Source organism: Notothenia coriiceps, unplaced genomic scaffold, assembly GCF_000735185.1.
Source record: "Notothenia coriiceps isolate Sejong01 unplaced genomic scaffold, NC01 NC01_scaffold00017896, whole genome shotgun sequence".
In the NCBI taxonomy this organism is placed as follows: Eukaryota; Metazoa; Chordata; class Actinopteri; order Perciformes; family Nototheniidae; genus Notothenia; species Notothenia coriiceps.
This window is the reverse complement of record NW_011350597.1, coordinates 56589-75850: the sequence shown is the minus strand read 5'-3', so window position 1 is coordinate 75850 and position 19262 is coordinate 56589. Positions and strand designations below refer to the sequence as shown.

Below are 19262 nucleotides of genomic sequence, written 5' to 3'. Positions count from 1 at the left end.
GCTCGAAGTGGAGTCGAAAGAGATGAGTTTTCAGTTATTGTGATTAATACATTTAGGCTAAATAACTCTAAGTCTTGCTTGGGTGGCCTCAAGTGGCAGTTACTGGGTAATATAAAAGGATAACATGTAGTATTGTGATCTGTTTACACCAAATGCAACATTATTTTTTACTGTTGAAATAGCATCTACAATGTTAGCATAGCCCTGACCGACCCAAACTCCATACAGAATACTAGCATTTTCAAAGTTAGTTGTTAGTTATAATTTTTGTAAGGTGCCCAGTTTATTTCAGTCTTTTGAAAATAAACACAAATGATTAATGGTCAAACTAACCAAAAATGTGCAAATTGAAATCTACTTAAGTAACGTTGGTTGAACAGCAATATCAAGCTAGCTAGCTTTAGCTACCATATGCTATTAGTCTTCCCAAACAAAGCAAGTCTGTAGCAGCAAAACATATGAGTGTATTGCATTTAGAAAGAGTGTTTTCTTGGTATGAATTCATCTTTTTATTTCTAGGAGACAGATTGTGTTATTACTTCTTTCTTTCTTAACAAGGTCCCTTTTTATAATTCAAGGAGCAGCAGAGTTTGCCTGGATGTCCACACACCACTTTTCCTTGCCCTGGAGATATTTATAGTGGCTTGCACTTAAGAGCAACACAAACATTAACTAGCGTTGTCAATCAACAAAACTCTCCAGTGTGTTGTTATAATGTTTTATTACCAGCCTGACACAGCAGCTCGGCAGGCTACACTTTACAGACTTCAGATTTTTGCCAAGGCCTGTCCCACAGAGAGCCGCGGCACATTTTTTTTCAGTAATTCATCACTTTTAGCTAAAATACATTTGATATAAGGGAAACAGACAAAAGAAAACAGGTGGGCACCCAGCACTAGACATCTTTTTAAGTTGGCTGAAATGAATGTGAACAAGAAATATGTTGACAGTCATATTAAATTAATGCCATCAGTCAAAATATATATCGCGATTAATTTGTATATTCTAACTCACTTTGACAAATTAATAATACTATCTGATAGAAACAAAAATAATTCTGAAAGTCAAATACGAGCCAATGCAAGCTCTTCTTATCCTCTTGACCGTTTCAGACCTTACTGTAATAAACCGCCCATTCCTTTTTCGCCACTTCATGGGTGTGTCCATTTACTAATCCATTGGCAGCTCCCTTGGCGTTCCCATTCAGTTTGCCATTGTTTTCACCCTCCATTTGTTCCTTTCTCAGAGCCAGAGCTGGCTTACAGGTGTGCCAGTTCCATAAAACCTTATTCATGTCATCCTGCGCTCTGATACCCATAAGTTTTTCTTCGTCACTCCTCTTATCCTCCTCTCCGTCGTCGCTGTCGTCCTTGCCGGTGGTGCGATGGTGGTGGAGGGTTTGAATCTCCCCGCTGATGTTCTCAAAGTACTGGTGAATGCAAACCTTGGCGAAACTCTTGGCGTGGTCCTTGCAAGCCTCGTCAAACATCTTGCGCTCAACGTCGATGTAATGGGACCAGTACTTGGTCTTGAGGAAGGCAGCTTGAGAAAAGCATGGACGAATAGCTCGGATCAGGAAGGCCGTTAAGGTAATCATTAGCAGAAACATCCATCCACATGCCTGTAAAAAATAGATACTATCAAATGTTTTGGTGTGCCAAAATTACCCCAATTCTGAGCACTCATTAATGATAATAAGGTGTACGAAAGTAGATAAAAGAAAGATGGCCTTTGATTAATATTGAGCTGTGTTTGTCTTCTTGCAGATACTGAAGTGAAATTGTCCTATACCCTCCTGGGACCCAGCCCATTGAAAATGTCCACTGTAGTGGACATTTTGTTAACATGCATCTCCTTTGACTCTTTTGAGCTACTCTATCAATCCCTGATGTACTGAGGACATCCTGGTCTTTCCAGTGATATGTCATTGGTTAAAATTGCATGCTGGGAAGTTCCTCTTTCTTTTCATCCAAAATGGCTGGCATACCAAAAACAAAATGTTATAGAAGCAGGAGGAGAAGTCAAATATTGTTGAATAATTGTATTTTTTACCATGAAAATCATATACAGTATGTTCTTGTTTATTAACATGTGAGGAACTATATAATTTGTTCTGAAAGCAATTAAATAATTCAAGTTTTCAAATAACAGCCCTTTTATAAATGTCCATTCTAGTGGACGTCAGGACCATCTTCATGGACTTAATGACTCAATACTGTTGCAGGAGACGGAACTGAAGCAGACATTTTCTGTAGCAGATAGTTAAGCGGGATTTAGATTTGGAGCTCTCAGATGATGAGAGAGATGAGGATTTCACACCTGGGATAGAAGAGGGTCAAGAAGAAGGGGGGGAAAGATGCAGGAGGCTCCATGAGCGCACAGATACAGACAGAGAGACAGATAGGGACGAGCTAGAAAGACATGGCCCTCTGTGGGCCAAGAGTAGCACGTATGTCTTATTGTTGTTTTTATTTTAAGTGGAGCCATGAAAAATGAGAATTGCCTCAGGAATGCAAGCTTTGTTTCTATGAGCATGGTCAAATGGAGACCACATCCATACAACTAGTCAAGATGACCCTACAGCCCGTGCCGACTGGAGTCAATGAGGTACTTTTCCCACTACATTGACTACAGGTCTTTGAAGATCTGGAAAGATTCAACAAAAACCAAACTAGTTTTTTAGTGACCAAATAAACAGCAATGTTCAGATCAGTTACTTATTCATGTTTTAAATAAAGGTGAATGTATTATTGTATTAATATCACTCTATAACCATAAAACGTTACATAGTCTATCTGTTAATTTTGGCTGTCTTTTCAAACTAATATGGTCCCGACGTCCTCTACAGTGGACATACTGTAACATTTTAAAATTAAATTAAATTAAAAAAGTCTAAATTGCAAGATGTTTTCTTAACCCTAAATAGGTAGGAAATCACAAAAAAAAGGAAATTGGAAGACACTTTTTTCCTCGGGTCCAAGGAGGATACGTGACCAAAAAAGCATCTCACTGAGCTTCCTGACAGTTCCATAGCTCATTAACAGAATATGTATATCAATAGACTTTTCAGAGACATCTTACTTTTAAGCCTGTATAATATGGCCTGCGGCTGATCAAAGACTTAAAGAACAGAGTGGGTGTTTTTTGGATGGATTGAAATAGGTCCCAGTGCCGTGAATAATACATTTAGAGGCTTATCTATCACTCTAATAAGCGAAGAGGAAAGCTTCAGTGAACTCAAAGTGCAAAGCTAGAGTCTGGTGCAGATTTAGGTTAACTACAGTTTTTGAGGAATGGAGCAAAGAAAATGTAAGATGCTTCGTCATCATATGCTGTGTTAAAAAAACGGATAGCTTAAAGTCTCCCAACTGTTGGAGACACTTACTGTAAATCAACTGATTAATCCGACTATTTACTTTATTATGTTCTATTAATCCTTACATTATTAGTTGTATTTACACCTGTGCCTTTTATAGACAAGAATCATGTGCTCAATAATGAATTCTGTTGATTTACAAAGTAGAAAAATAGAAAAACAGTTTGATTATTGTTATTTTCAAAGGAGAGGGTAGCTATGGTACAGTAGCCCTGAGAGGCAAGCAAGACAGAAATCAGGAGGTCAATGTTCACATTTTGTTAAAACAAATATTTTTAAACAAGCTAACAGATTATTGCACCATCCTTGTTTTTTTGTTAGGTTTTTTGCAATGCAACTCTACCCCTTGTTCTGAAAAGGACTCAAGGGGGAGTATTCATGTCTACAGTGCATTATAAAAATGAATAGGCAAGGCTATTCAGCTATAATATTGAATGCTCTTGTTACTATCTAGCAATTACAATTTAGCCATGTTGTCTTGGTTAGCTAGCTAGCTTTGCTGAACCCACATCTTCAAAAAACATGCTAGCAGTAACTTATTTTTGTTCAACAATGTTGGTGCTTTTTTATGGGGAGAAGATGTAAATAAATAGCTTTGACATTCAGCAAAGGGCTGCAGGTCGGATTTCTACCCAGGTTGCTGTTAAGAACTTAGCCTTAGCACAGATGCTTCTAATCATCACATGGTGGCCTCCTACGCTAATCAACCGTGCCATTTAAGTGAAGTTTGGTCTTTATAAGTGTCTAACCTGTCTCTGTCAAAGCATGCCCTCAGTTTAACATCATTCACAAAAAAGTGAAAAATAAAATCCTCTTGGTACCTGTGATATACACTTGATGTATCGCGAGGCTGCCTCTCGTATTTCATGGTGCTCAAATAACTTTTCGCATGGAATCCTGGCCAGGAGTTTGAGTTTATCTGTTTCTGTCAACCCGTTCATGACACTGTAATTCCCAAACTTTTCAATGTCCAAGTTGATGCTGAAAGCACAGAGGAAGCTTTTCCCATCCATGAGGCTGACGGAGACCCACACTGCAGGTGCTATCAAGGATCTCTGTGCGATTGAGGAAAACATATAGCGAAGGATCGTTGGATCCTTGTGCCGTTTCCCTATTGGTCTTTTCCATTCCTCCGCGAGCACTGACACATTATTGTTCAACACAAACCCTAGAAGAAAGAACCATATGGGTGGGATGATGAGCAGTCCGATCCCATAGGTGTAGTTGTATTCTGGCATACAGGGGCAGCTGAACTCGAAGACCGAGTACATCTGGGCACTGGCAAGTGCCATGATACCGCAGATCCCATTCATAAAGGATTCCTGGTTGGCTTGGAGGAACTGGAACATCATACGAAACTTATCCATTTTGGGAGATGTGGTGGATCTTTAGTTCAGATGGGGTTGAATCTGTGAAAGAACATGCAAGAACAAAGAAGTTGGAACTCAATCAGTGGAAAAGTGGTAAAAAAAAAAAAGGCCCCACATCATGCTGATTCTCTTGGCACTACGTAACACATAATTCACTTAAGATAACATTCTATTTAAAGACTTTACATTAAGTGTTGAATTAAGAGTTAGAAAGTTCATATTCAGAGATCAAAGATTAGAGTAAAATGCTTGGACATTGTTCTGGATTCAGAGTTATGTTCAGACTTTTACTTTGTCATGCTATGTTGTAAAAGATGTTTCTTGTCTGAACTCATTTTAAGATAAGAATTCAAATATAGTATTATTATTATTAGTATGAAGGATGACCTATTCTATTAGCAAAATGGTACCATAGTATAATGCCCTGACTTTTCTTCCTGACCAGATTTCATGAAGACTTTAATCAGTTTGTCAGAGTATTATTAGAAAAGTGATATTTATTTATATTACACTGCGTGATTAAATATAGATTTAATTAAATAAAAAACAAGAACAAAGTCAGGCATCCTAATGATATTGATCAAGAAGGAATTTCACAAAAGTACACTTACCGTTTTTATTTTGAGTAGATGAAAAAATGGAAAGGAAAATAAATCATATACTGATATAGTCCTTGGGAAATATATTGCAGTTTTACTCAGACACAGTAGCTCGGACCGACTGAAAGGTTTTTCTTGAACTCTCTGTGGTGATGTTCAAAGCCGACCACATCACCTGTCATCATGCTCCTCCCCGCACAGGTGTTGAAGGTGATGTAACAAAAGATTCTCATCCAGCTGCACAGTTTCTTCAAAAGAAAACCTGTGACAGGCATCATAAACACACTTCCAAGTCAATACTTTTGCAACTCACATTTGTCCTGTCTTAAATTAATGTAGTATTTATAGTGTTAACTGAAGTTCCCTAAACCTCTGGGATGCAGTGTAGTTCAGCTGCAGCCCGAACGATCCCGACATGCAAAAATCCTCTCCAAACATTCAAATACCCGAAGCTTTGTCTGGAAAACGTGATTTTTGCTTAAAAGGTGAAGGTTGAATCTGTTTCCACTTATCTAATCAGAGGCAATTCAAATCAAGGGACGATAGCTTATATCATGGTAAATAGGACAATTATTCAATCTCATGGGGATTTGTTTTCTCCTCATAGTCTTCTGAACTCAACTGCACCCACTGGGGGCAGTGCTGAACAAACCAGTTAGAAGTCCACCACAATATAAAAGGCAGGGGCTTACCTCCTATTCATAGCTAGTGCACAATTGTATCAATAGTGCCTGGCCTAAGGCTTGGTCCTTTAAAACCTAATTTAATTTATTGTGAAAGTTTATGGTTCGTTATGACTCAGTTGCTCTGAGAAAATTCACTTCAGGCTTTTATGACTATTCGGTTAAACTTACAGGAAGTCAGTGCTATCTTTTTTCTTCTCTGCAATGCACAGGGAAATGTCACAGCAGAGGGTGTGCAGGAAATAAGTCACGAAGCACAACCTGCAACGACATCTAAAAAAGGAAGAGATCACTGAGTGTCTTGCTTCCTCTTTTGTACCTATCGTGCAGATAGGTTACCGGAGCGTTGCAAAGCTGAGATAATTCATCATTTCTTTTGGTGCGTATTCTTGATCTTTTCCTTTAATGTTAAGTGCAGTTATAAATGTTGTTCCATGTAAAATGTAATTACAGAAATAAGTAAAGAGATGTTCTCAGGACTTCCAGGAAGTAGCTTTGGTTTTGCATCATTATGAAAGTTTGCCTGCTGGTACAATTCACATAAAGTATTTTTTTTATGTAATTGCAGGGACGTTTTTCACTTAAGCATTTTTCTAGGGCTATTATAATCTGCAGATTATTCTATGGATTAATTGATTGGTCTATGAAATGTCTGAAAAAGAAAAGTATGGATGTTTAAAAAAAAAAAAAAAGGTGTTGTATAAGCTATATATTTATATATTTTACTTTGTTAAAGTTGGTCACAAAAAAAGGAAGGAAAACCTACAAAATATTCACTTTTAATTGAACTAACTTTGAAGTCCTGTCTGTTTCTCTATACTGGGGGCGTGGGGGCTCACATGTACTTCAGGCTACATTGACTATGAATATGTATCTCATACAACCAAATGTAAAACTATCCAAACTCTCTCTTCAATACGATATCAAACAGAAACACAGAAAAGTTTTTAGAGGCTGAAAACAGCCAAAAACATTGATAAGCCTACTAGTCTTTGCAGCTCTATTTTTTCAAATCACTGAAATTATTTTGGAAAATGTTTAATGGTGTTTGACTCATTCACAGACGATGCAAGATATTTTGCTGCGAGTGTTTGTGGTGGCTCTGGGTCTCCTAACATATCCAAGGGAGGACCCCAGGGTAGAGAATGGGGACGATTTCACCACACTGGGCCTGCAGAAGCATGAAGAGAGGCTGCTGAGAGAAGAAGAGGAACTGGACCATGTAATGGCCCCTGAAGAAATGATACATACTGTCAATGGAGATCCTCATGATGACTTTCAGCCTGATCAATATGTTACTAAAAACATATCTGTCTTAGAATATGTGTCTGTCACCACACAAGAATCAGAGGAATACTTTACTGATCACAACTCAGATGTTACAGAAAGTCAACCACAAAACTCCCAAAGGGAACCTGAAACGGCTCTGCAAACTTCACAAATTGACCAGGGGCTTAATGGAAATGTACAGTTTGACAAGAAAAGTAAAGAAGACACCCAGACTGTACAGTCTGTCTCTTTTATAGACCCAGGAAACCCACAAGGACAACAGGAAAAGCCTGAAGTGATTAGTTTGAATGAACAAGAATCCCCTCCATCACACCCTCACACCTCAACATCAGAAAATGAAAGTTCGGAGAAGGACATGGCTGACTGGGAGCGGGATTACCTCTGGTACTTATGGAACGCACTCGCTGTAATTTCCATGATCCGCTTCTTTAGGAAATACCTCGGTAAAGATTCCCAAAACAAACAAGAAGAAACCAGGGCCTTAACTGTGACCTGCACTGCTGCTGAAGTGCTGCTACCAGACAGCAACACTCTGCAGCGATTTCATTCTAAATGTATCCAAGTCTCATCTGATAAGTGGAAGGAGTTTTTGGAGGGGTTTGCAAATGATCTATTGGAGGCCATGAGAGCCGTATGTGATACAAATGGTGGTATGGTGATTGAAGACTTTCAGATAGTGGACATGTACAATATCATTGTCCCTTTTACCCCTCTAGATCCTTATAGTTTCCAGTGTCTGCTCAATCAGGCAAGTGAACAGCCGCCTGATATGCAAGCATGTGGTCAAATCAAACTAGTGGAAAATAAGACAATCCAAAATGTCTGCCCCTGTCAGTCTCCTAATTCAGAGGACATGGTGTGTTTGCTGCATTGCGAGACTGAGAAAGTAAAGGCGACAAAGACTGATGGCCTTCTCTGCATGAAGGACTCCCCCTTTCTGTCAAAATTGAAGGTTACAAAATGGTTTCAGAGCACAATCAAAGAAGCATGGGAACAGATTTCTCACAAGTATGAGTTTGAGCTGAACATTCGCTACATCAGTGCTCCAGGTGCTCTGGTTGTTCGATTTAGATCAGGGAAGAAGGTTTGCTTCAGAATGAATCCCGTGGTTAAAATAAACACCGATGCTCATTTCTTCATCGATCCAAACTCCATGAATGGCTTTGAAACTTTATGGACGCTCTCCTTGACCAACTATGAGGACCACTTCTTGGAACACATCTCTAAACGCCTGCCTGTAAATTCATGCCACAGACAAACTCTTGAAATTGCGCATTTCCTCCACAAGAGACAAACAGCAATATCAGGAAATAATGCCCTCAAGGATATCCATTTTAAAACTGCACTAATGCATCTCCTTTTGACTAAAGACCCATCACAGTGGAAACCCAACTTTATGACTTGCAGGCTACAAGACTTATTAGCCTTCATGGAGAGAAGCCTCAAGAAAAAGCAGCTGCAACACGTTCTTATTGGGAACCCTTTAAGGCAGAGGATTATTGAACTTCCTGCTGAATTTACTCATGCAAAGACAGTGAATCTCTTCCATCCCCTTGTGGTACACAACTGCATCTACATAACTGCTGTGGTTCATTTTCAGGAAATACTTAGGAATGCACACATGCTGATAAATGACTATGTCAAGTGTATTGAGGGTACCAATTGTTCCATTTAAATAAATCAGTTTACTCAATTGTGAAATTAAGTCTGGTTTAAATCTGTACCCTTAAAAAGCAATGAAGGATTCATGTCACAACTTCAAGAATAGGCCATTGAAACATCCAGTACACGAGAAGCCATTTATTTTAAAAGTCTGATTATTTTAACATCACATATTTGTTTTAATAGTCATGTTCCAGTGCTGCAGGAAGTCTTTGTTGGGGTCCTCCAAAGTGAAAGTGTCAGCATCCAAGAACTTCATCTGGGGGTGAACGTCCACCTTTCCGTCCCTCTTGTTCAGGTCCACCTTCCAAGAGTGACTGGAGACCATATTCCTGGTAGCTGAAAAACAAAATTACAAAACAAAAAATTTGAAGAAAAAACAAGTAGGCCTACCGTAATTTTCGGACTATAAGGCGCACCTGAATATAAGCCGCAGCAGCTAAATTGAATGATGTGTACATATATAAACCGCACTGGACTATAAACCGCAGGTGTTTTAATGTTTAATTACCATATGTAAGGGTTCGTGCACAGAGGGGATTGTCGGGAAAGAGATGGCTGTTTGAGGAAGCTCCCATTTATTAACATTTCAACAAACAAGTTGCGTATTTGCATAACGTATTCAAGTGTTACCATTTAGTGCAATAGTAGCTACAGAACATGTACTGTGCTGTGTAAACTGTACTGTATCACATAGCGTTTCAGACACACAAACTTTTCAACTTTCAAACTTAAACGGTGCGCTCCCATTGCACGTACCGCCAGTGATCTACAGCAGTGGTTTTCAACCAGTGGTACGGGGACAAACTGTCTCGCTCTCGTAATGTCTGTCTGTCTTGCTCTCGTTCTGTCTCTCGTACCACTCTCGGTTCCACTTTTACTTTTGCGCGCTACCTGTCTCACTCTTTTCCGGCCTCCAGTTTTTCCCGCTGGAACCCGCTGCTTAAAGGTGTGGGTCCGCGGACCGGCCATAGAGCCCATAGAGTTAAATGTGGTGGCCGTTAGCTGTAAAAATACATAGATTAGCCGCACCGTTATATAAACCGCAGCGTCGAAAAATGGGAAAAAAAGGCGCGGCTTATAGTCCGAAAATTACGGTAGTCAGTTTTTACATGTTAAACTTTTCTCATTGTCCAAGGATTTGGCCTCATATTGCCCGTAACAGTCATAAAGTGATGCTTTACTTGTGTAAAGTCACAAATTAATATTTTGTCAAGATTTCCTTTTATAACACAACATGTCTGAACTTACTCTTCTTAGGACTTGCAGAGGAGCAGGTGGTTTCACAGCAGGTGCACACAGTCATCGTCATACAGCTCCTTCCACCTAAGCCATACAACATAAGTAATCAGGTCTTGAAATGCTAGCAAAATAATAAAATTAGCTGAAAAGCACATGGCATCCTGTAAAATGCAAGCTGGAGGGATTTACTTTAACCACAGTCAACTCACTTCTTGGTAGCTTTGTCATAGTTGCAAGCCTTTGACTTTGCAGTTGGAGTCACAGCCCCCATTGAGATGTGACAGTGCATGTACATTTCCTGAAAGACATTTGGACTTCAGAGTTAATTTACACTTTCCATATAAAGAATTAGAGCTCTGTAGCAGTTGATCTTGACCGTACCTGTGATGCAGATGAAGTGGAAACCTTGTCCTTGAAGATCAAGGCACTCATGCCGAATTTCTGGGACGTCTTTGAAGTACCAGTGATGAACTTTGATTGCAGCGACGCCTTGCTATCAATCATGCAGCTGCAAATAAGGAGTAAAGGCATGTTTTACTTCCAACCAACATACAAGATGCCCATTTTAGTAATTAAAAAATCCAAATCTCACCCAAAGTTGTCAATGACTGTATATTTAGGTGTTGAGGTATAGTCTTGGGAAGCAGTCATGAAGCACTTGTTGATGTACATCCTCATCGCTCCAGTGCGTGCAGCAGCCTGCTCAGGTTTCTTGGCCTCAAAGTACATTTGCTGACCAAGGTACAGTAAAGATTTGGTGACAGTGATGTCATTGCCAGATGCTGTGGAAAAGAATGATGTCGGCAAACTAACGTTTTAGATTCATATAAATTAAGCAAGGCTGTGTCACACATTTGCCGTTTGGTAACACAGTAGGAAAATGCTTGCTGCTTTGGCTTTTTAGCAGTGATCAATTCCAGAGAAAACTTGTAGGGCATGTATTGAATACGCTCATCTTTTTTTAAGGAAACCTGCAAAAGTCTTAACAGATCAGAATAAAACAATTTTTTAAAGAAAGTTGCAATACCAAGTTTGTCCTGCTTTGAATCTATTGTGGTTTCTTTTCCCCACTCAGGTATTACAGGTGTAAGTTCTCAAATTAAGCTAAAAGCTGCCAATAAAGTAATTTATCTCACAAGCTTTGACCCCACTGCTAGTTTGAGACAATGTGCATTATAATTAGAACACTAATGTACTTGCGCATTTGGGTTAAAGTGTACCACCACATTATTTTATTCTGCTCTAAAACGTTAAGCAGTTTGAAAAACCATGCAACTTTAGGAGGATCTTGTAATACATCTAAAGTTTCTCCCCAGAGCTGTTCAAGGTTTATATTGAGACTTGGAGAAACACTAAGTGAGAAAAGGAGAAAATTCCTGTTTAAACTAAACATACCATCTTGAGGAGTAAGGGTGAAGCTGCTCTTTGGTGAGAGTTCTTTTAAAACAGTGACTCCCTTCACTTCAGGGTAGAAGCCAACTTTATAGGAGGAAACAATCTGCAACAGACAAGAGAACATTACCACAAGGTAGGGAATAGCAGTTGTCACAGTCTTACAAGTTTGCCATTTTCTGTATTGAGGTCAGCAATATAGAAAAATCCTGATTAAATATCTTACCTTGGAAATGTACAATGCACAGGAATGGTAAATGGCATATCTCTTAAAACCAGTGTTTGGCTGGTAGTTGGCCACATTGCTGATCACCCGGAAATCTGCATTATTCTGGATCAGACAAAGATTTGTGTTGGTTGAGGTTTGTCAATATAAAGCTTTCTTGTTTTCAAAACACATAAAACTGCTTTACCAACCTCTGTCTTGAATCCACAGCTATCCGTCAGAAGGTAAGGAAGTAGTAATGGTCTTTGGTATCTTTGTTAAAAGGACAGGTGCCTAGTTTAAGAGATTTCCATGCATCTGTGTACTTAAAGATCTCTTTCCTTACTCTAACATACATTCTGTCAACATGGCACAAGATTTCAATCAGCTTTGGTCTGGCTGTTGTTCCTGATGCATAGTGGTGGCAGTCTGAAGTAACATTTGTCTGAGCGAGGGTGGTAGGGGTCTGGCACCCGTTTCTGAATTGAAAGCACTTTTCTGGTCATCGGAGGAAGATACAACCAGATACTCAGGAACTTGCCTTGGTGCAAGTGTTGTAGATGCACTGCTTGCCGCTCTCAGGAATGTCGGTTTGAGGTCCTCACTCATTTCGTCACTTATTACTTTCTGCATTCTCTCCCACTCTTGTTCAGGGTTTCGCACAAGCAGGCCATAGTGAGCTCTTCCTCTGGACCGATAACAGTAGGCAGAACAAAACAGCACTAACAAAATCACAGCATGCATCGGGGCCATTTTCACTCAAGACAGCACCTATCACTGACATCAACAAGACCAGATACTTTGGTGGGGTTTCAGCTGGCTTTTATACTCTGCAATTGCTAGAGAGAACTCCCCACAGCTGCTGCAAATGCCTTGATGTGACATTTCCTTATCAATTCCAATACAATAGCATTAGGTGGAGATTAAAGTCGAATTTAAAACAATCAAGTTACTCAATAATGGTTGACTTTTTCAGCCTCCATGGTGAGGGAGCAGTAGAGCTTTTCCATAAAAAACGTAAATAAAACATACATAAAGTGAGGGTCAAAAACCATGCATCAATTGCACCATTTTTATTTTGTGTAAAAGAGAAAGAACCTTGCATTAGTATTATAGATTAAATACATTGAGACATACAATTACTATAAAGCTTTAATAAAAAGATGTGCATCCTATTTATTTTACTAAATTATTTTTAAATAATCCACAGATTTAATCAGATTTATTATCTGTTGACCTATAACTAATAAATGTAAGGGCCTCAATGTAATTTCAGAAATCATAAATATCAATCAAATTATATAACGAGGCAGATAAGGAATAGTTTTACTAGTGAGAATGTTGGGTAATGGTAATAAATAAATAAATAACATGTTGGCCTTTAATCATTTTATATTTTCTAAAAATATATTTTGTNGACCCGAGTGTGTCCCCCTCCCCCCCCGCTCGAGGTTGTTAGGCAAATCCCTGTCTCTCACTTGTGGGTCCCAAGTCGTGCCATGGTCAAGCGACGTGCAACTGCTCGCGAGGAGCTGCTGTGAGGAGCAGACAGGGTTTCCGTGTCGAAGATAGATGCAGTCAGAGTAGGGGTGGGTCTTCACAGAATACGTTTTGGGGAACAAAATCAAGCTTTTTAAAAGGCTAGTGGATTTTGGCAGGCAGTGAGTGCGGACAAACGATTGAACGATAACAAGAACGGCTCTCACCAAGTACGACTCGGTTCCCCTCGTTCATATCAAAGAGCCGTTCAAAAGAATCGGCTCGTTCGCGACCGACACATCACTAGTTCCAACACAGTCCACATTATAGACGTTGGGTTTGGACGCTGAATATCTCTTTTAGGCTTTATTGTTTCTAACAAATTGAAAACAGTCACATTTGATCTGGTAGAGTATCGTTTATTGTGGAACTAAACAGCCTCGTGTCAACTGTTTGTGCTAGAATGCGTCATTGTCGCTTGCGTTAGCTGACTAGCTAACAAGCTAACAGCTAGTTAAGGTTGTTTTGGTTATTTTTGTAAGCGTTCCATCATATTGACGGTGTCTAGACTCGGCTTTAACTGCCGATAACATATATTGAAAGGCGTATTTGTAAAGTTGACCAGGACACCATTGTATATGTGTCCGAGTTTACAGAATACATAGTTAATGTAAATCGTGGGTAGTGTAGCAGCTAGCTGGTTAGCTAACGCCAAACGTCGGTCGCCTAGCTTTAGCTACCCCTGTTAGGGAACGTCTGGTTCGTCCCTTTCCCCGAAGTGGACCTCTGGTGAGCTGCAAAGGCTCTCTCTGAACTGGACCCAATGCGCGGGATTATGGGGACCCAGAGTAGTCCAGTGAAGAGTTACGATTATCTCCTGAAATTCCTTTTGGTGGGAGATAGCGATGTTGGGAAAGGAGAAATCTTGGAAAGTTTACAAGACGGATCAGTGGAGTCTCCCTATGCCTACAGCAGTGGTGAGGAACTATCTACTTTTTCCCAGCTGTTTAGAAATTGATTTAAAAGACTGCACTGACTCACATTAAATAACTGTATTTACTCTCAGGCATTGATTACAAGACAACTACTATCCTGCTTGATGGCAAAAGAGTGAAATTAGAGTTATGGTAAGTGTTTAAAAGCAATAAACAATGAGGCAAAAGTGACTGTCCCATAGCATGTTAGTGTGCTTACTCTACATGTCTGTGTGTCTTCCACAGGGACACATCTGGGCAGGGTAGGTTCTGCACCATCTTCAGGTCTTACTCTCGTGGAGCACAGGTGACGACTTGCAGAGCATTTTCTGTGTTTCCCTTCATTATGTGATTCTGTATAAATGTATACAAATGTACTGTAGCTACATGTTTGTTTTTGATTTTACAGGGGATCTTGCTTGTGTATGACATCACTAACAACTGGTCGTTTGATGGCATTGACCGCTGGATACGGGAAATTGACGAGGTAATGCAATACTGCTTGAAACAAAGGACATGCACCTGCATTCATCTGCAAAGAAAGATAGTTATTAGTGCAATGGGTTCATTTTTTTCTCCAAAATACTATATTTAAGTATGCAACCCGTACTCAGATTGGTCTGAAGTCTTGAAATATGGTAGGAAATACTTTGGGCAAGTATCTAATAAAACAACCTTTTTGAATCATAGGACAAATATTTTTGCTATCAATTTTCAAATGCAGAATTTTTTAAAAGTTAAGACAACTTTGTGTTGATTAAACTTCTTCCATATGAACTGTTTATTTCACTGCATATGTGTGATTTCATAATCAAGTTGTTATTCTCCTCATAGTCTTTAAGATAGACCCATTTCTTAATATTTCTAATAACATTTCTTATTCTATATTTTTAGTCTTGGGGCACATGGGACTGCTGTTTTTTTCATAAAATATAATGACATATATAGAACCAAACTGTAGTCCCATATGCCCAAAGATTACAGTTTGATAGAGAAACTCAGTTTTCTGCCAGATATGTGATTGACAAAATCCAGAGAACACTTTCACTAAAGGACATTCAAGGGGTCTTGCATGAATAGGTTACGAGATAGCATGTAACATTGTTTTTAGAAGCACATTTTCTTTCCATTTTGTTTTCCACCAGCATGCGCCAGGTGTGCCCAGGATCCTGGTGGGGAATCGTCTTCACCTGGCTTTCAAGCGGCAGGTGCCCACAGAGCAGGCCAGGGCCTATGCGGAGAAGAACAGCATGACTTTCTTTGAGGTCAGCCCGCTGTGCAACTTCAACGTCATCGAGTCCTTCACAGAACTTTCACGCATTGTGCTGATGAGGCACGGGATGGAGAAGTTCTGGAGGCCCAACAGAGGTGAGCTGGTTTGAAATAGCAGTTATGGCAGATTATGAATGCATTGTTTTTCTCAATTTGAGATGAATGACACGAAAGACAAAACGGATGAAGGATGTTAAAATTGCATTCGTCCAATCTTCAGAAGTGTATTTGACAGACTCAAAAGCATTTGGATTACATAGTGACCTGGACATTATTTTTGAAAAGACACACTGCTCTGTAAGGTCTGCACCATTTGAAGAAAAAAAACGTAATTGTAAATATTTTGACCAACCCTACCCCACAATATTGGAGCGATATATTTGAGTTCTACAATAATTAATTAAACATGGCACATATTCAGAATTGAACAAATATTGTGCTTCCTGTGACCTAATGAACCGACTAGTCCATATTGAAGTTTTGATCAAATGTGATTGATTGTACAGCCTTAAATAAAATATGTTTATCAGTTGTTTAGTAAAATGTCCTTCACAATGCCGCGTTTTATGTGTGGCGCTTGAGTATCCACTTTCCCCTCGCTCTGTCAGTCCTAGAATAAATCAAAATTTAACAGAGAAGAAGCCTCTGTAACTATATAATAGTTATATCATATATTTTGCCTTTAGGAATATTTGTTTTATTGCTTGCCCATATTGCATTCATCTGGGGCAACACACGAGTAGAGCAAATGTAGTATGCGTCACAGGTTGGAAGTACAAGATTATTGCCAAAATCATGTTATTTAAAAATATTTAAGATCTATACATTATTGTCTTTTTATTTATCTTCCTATAAGACAAACATGTGTGTTCATGTAAGCGATTTTCGACTGAATTGTTCGGGAACATAAGAAGGGCCTGGAAGAATAGGAAGAATACAATTATATAAAAGCAAAGCTTACATATTGATAAGATAAGAAGCAAATCATTCTAAATGTGCAGGAGCAAATATTTGTATCTGGCGGAGTGCATCAGCTAAATGTCCCCTTTGTTGTGATGCCTACATTAGGGCTGCACAATAAATCAACATTTTACTTTTATTTACACAATTACTTTTGTGATAACTAATCATCAGTAATGTGGATATAATGGTTAGGTGGGCAAAGAATAGAGCTGAACGATTCATTGGAATGTTATCAAATGTGCAGTGTGGATTTATGCATGACTAAATTGCAGTAAAGGAACATTTCGTTATAGGCAAAATGTGTGAAAATATCATTAATTAAAAGGTGTGATGCTGCAGAGAGGTCCCTGCCTACAAACAGTGTTCTACAGGCTAAAGGAAGAATCTTCGTTTGGTACGGATCCTCTTAATAAAATCACAGCATTATCTTTTTAAAATATTTTTCAATGATACTGTGAGTAATGTTTCAAAATTAGTTTTCCCCTCCAATAGTGCAAACATATCGCAGTTGAAATATCGTTCCAAATAACTGTAATTATTTTTTCTACATTGTGCAGCCATGGTCCAAATATAAAAGTGTGAGCTATCTGAAAACGTATTTGAAGAGTATTTAACTTAAGGTTATTGTGACATAACATCGAGTCATAACGTCCACATTTCTTCTTCTTCTTCTTCTTCTTCTTCTTCTTCTTCTTCTTCTTCTTCTTCTTCTTCTTCTTCTTCTTCTTCTTCTTCTTCTTCTTCGCCCCACAGTCTTCAGCCTCCAGGACCTGTGCTGCCGCTCCATCGTCTCCTGCACCCCCGTGTACCTCATTGACAAGCTGCCCCTCCCCGTCTCCATCAAGTCCCACCTCAAGTCTTTCTCCGTGGCCAACGGCATGAACGCGGTCATGATGCACGGACGCTCATACTCGGTGGCCAACAGTGCATCGTCGGGCGCTAACGGCAGCGGTAGCAAAGCTAACAGTCTGAAACGCTCCAAGTCCTTCCGGCCTCCGCAGAGTCCTCCGAAGAGCTCGTCCTCTAAGGGGAACTGTAAGATCTCATAGTGAAGGAGAGGACTGGCGGTTAAAGTTATACATGTGTTGTTGCTCCGAGAGGTCACAAAGGCCATAAAGGCGCACGGGGAGCCACCAGCAGTCTTCACCAGGAACAGATTTAGCTGTGAACTTTCATTGTCCTTTGTGGACTTGGACTGGTTTCTTTGGGACGTCTTGTGGATGTTCCGTTTACCCGTACTCCTGACTGACAGAGGCTCGCTATGATCAAGTCAAACCAGATTACCCCTGGGAGCGACAGATGTGACTCTAGGGAGCACGGGTCACCTGTTAACACTACACACGAGTGGAGGGATGTCAGCTATCTTTTATTATGAAAAAGGATCTATCGTGTTTCAAGCCGTAAATAAGCTGTATGTGCTCGTTGTTTTGGTCTGTGATGGTGATTTGATCCAGCTTATGCTTGTTTTTGTCTTGAATGTTTTGGGAGCCCTGCTTTCAGTGTTCAACTTATTTGTGTTTCATGGAAAACTCCTTTTTAAGGATGCTTATTTAAAACTGATTTGTTTTTTAATGAGGTTTGAATTGAATGTCATGAGAAACTAGTTTACCGGACAGACTAATACAGGATTACAAATAAATAATGAGACCGTTCTCTCTAGCGCTCAATCTGTGAAAACAACAATCAAAGTTCAGCCAAGTCGTCTCGTTTTTACAGACTCCCTGTGGTGCCCCGTTTGAATTCCAGCCCAAATGAATTCACCCTCCGCTCTCATCGAGTTTGTTGACTTTCTCAGGCCATTTTCTTAATCGAATATTCTTAGTTGCAGCTTTATCACTTGAACTGGTTTCAGCAGCATGATCATTTCTCAGAGTTTTCACTTTTTGGGGGAACGTCCAGAGATTGATGGTGCTGATGAGGAAACCTTGAACAAACACAAACGTACAGCCTTTGGGAAGTGATCTTGTGTCTTAGCAGTACATTGTACATTCACCTTGGTGAGAGGAATATTTTTTAATGGATTGCTTTTTGGGGATTTTTATATGTATATGCAATGTATTTATGAATGTAAAACAATACTCTTCTGCTACTTTGTTGTGGCCGTGCGGTAATTTGTGAGACTGTAATAATCAGAGGTGGAAAGTTATCGTAATACTTTTAACACGTTTTGAGTATTTGTACTGTAATTTCATTCTTTTTTTCCAACCCTCATAATGTGTACAATAGCAGGGGGTAGAATTGTTTACTGTGGAGAAACAGGATGTCAGATGACTACGGAAAGTCTTGGACTTTAAATCGTAGCTTACAAAAATATTGTTTCTTTAAATAATCTGAACAAAACGCTTTTATACTTTTAAATTCTCCATTTTCTTTCCACCTCTGATTTAGCGTATTATACTTCCACTCCAACATTCCCAGTGTCATGGCTTAATGTCTGATACGCTCATTGAGGGCATACAAAAAATGTGGTGCATGTTTTCTACTGGCGCTGTATGGAAATGTAAAGCACTATATGTAAACGTTTGGTAATGACCGTTGCTATCAGAACTGTGTGTTTGCATACAATTGTGACTCCATTGAAAACAGACAACCACCTAAATAAAGAGTAAAGCTATTACTAAAAGCTTTCTGCCATGAATCTTTTTCATTCATTTATCTTTGTGGGAATATATTTTGTACCCCTTTGTCCAGTTCGGGGGTCGCCGGTGCTCAAGTGCAATAAAACCCTTTTTTCGGGGGGGTGGGTTGAATTGAT

At 39.4% G+C, this 19262-nt stretch overlaps 4 protein-coding genes across 4 annotated transcripts; 2 read left to right on the top strand and 2 right to left on the bottom strand.

Annotated features, from left to right (window-relative positions):
- Positions 1 to 1108: 1108 nt before the first annotated feature.
- LOC104950704 (calcium homeostasis modulator protein 1-like) lies at positions 1109 to 4743 on the bottom strand. The gene is made up of 2 exons (XM_010777259.1): positions 4198 to 4743; positions 1109 to 1621 (listed from the first exon to the last, which is right to left on the bottom strand). Exons 1-2 carry the CDS (start codon positions 4741 to 4743, stop codon positions 1109 to 1111), a joined length of 1059 nt encoding a protein of 352 aa, XP_010775561.1.
- Positions 4744 to 6270: 1527 nt separating this feature from the next.
- Positions 6271 to 9019, top strand: LOC104950699 (inositol 1,4,5-trisphosphate receptor-interacting protein-like). The gene is made up of 2 exons (XM_010777255.1): positions 6271 to 6407; positions 7092 to 9019. The coding sequence occupies exon 2, from the start codon at positions 7095 to 7097 to the stop codon at positions 8991 to 8993; it is 1899 nt and encodes a 632-aa protein (XP_010775557.1). The 5' UTR covers positions 6271 to 6407; positions 7092 to 7094; the 3' UTR covers positions 8994 to 9019.
- A 103-nt stretch (positions 9020 to 9122) lies between these two features.
- LOC104950698 (zona pellucida sperm-binding protein 3-like) lies at positions 9123 to 12093 on the bottom strand. The gene is made up of 8 exons (XM_010777254.1): positions 12032 to 12093; positions 11841 to 11945; positions 11618 to 11720; positions 10815 to 11004; positions 10604 to 10730; positions 10432 to 10520; positions 10232 to 10306; positions 9123 to 9319 (listed from the first exon to the last, which is right to left on the bottom strand). Exons 4-7 carry the CDS (start codon positions 10949 to 10951, stop codon positions 10264 to 10266), a joined length of 396 nt encoding a protein of 131 aa, XP_010775556.1. The 5' UTR covers positions 10952 to 11004; positions 11618 to 11720; positions 11841 to 11945; positions 12032 to 12093; the 3' UTR covers positions 9123 to 9319; positions 10232 to 10263.
- Positions 12094 to 13565: 1472 nt separating this feature from the next.
- rab40c (RAB40c, member RAS oncogene family) lies at positions 13566 to 19134 on the top strand. Its single transcript, XM_010777253.1, has 6 exons — positions 13566 to 14275; positions 14365 to 14425; positions 14519 to 14579; positions 14682 to 14759; positions 15418 to 15640; positions 17261 to 19134. Exons 1-6 carry the CDS (start codon positions 14122 to 14124, stop codon positions 17554 to 17556), a joined length of 873 nt encoding a protein of 290 aa, XP_010775555.1. The 5' UTR covers positions 13566 to 14121; the 3' UTR covers positions 17557 to 19134.
- Positions 19135 to 19262: the final 128 nt, after the last annotated feature.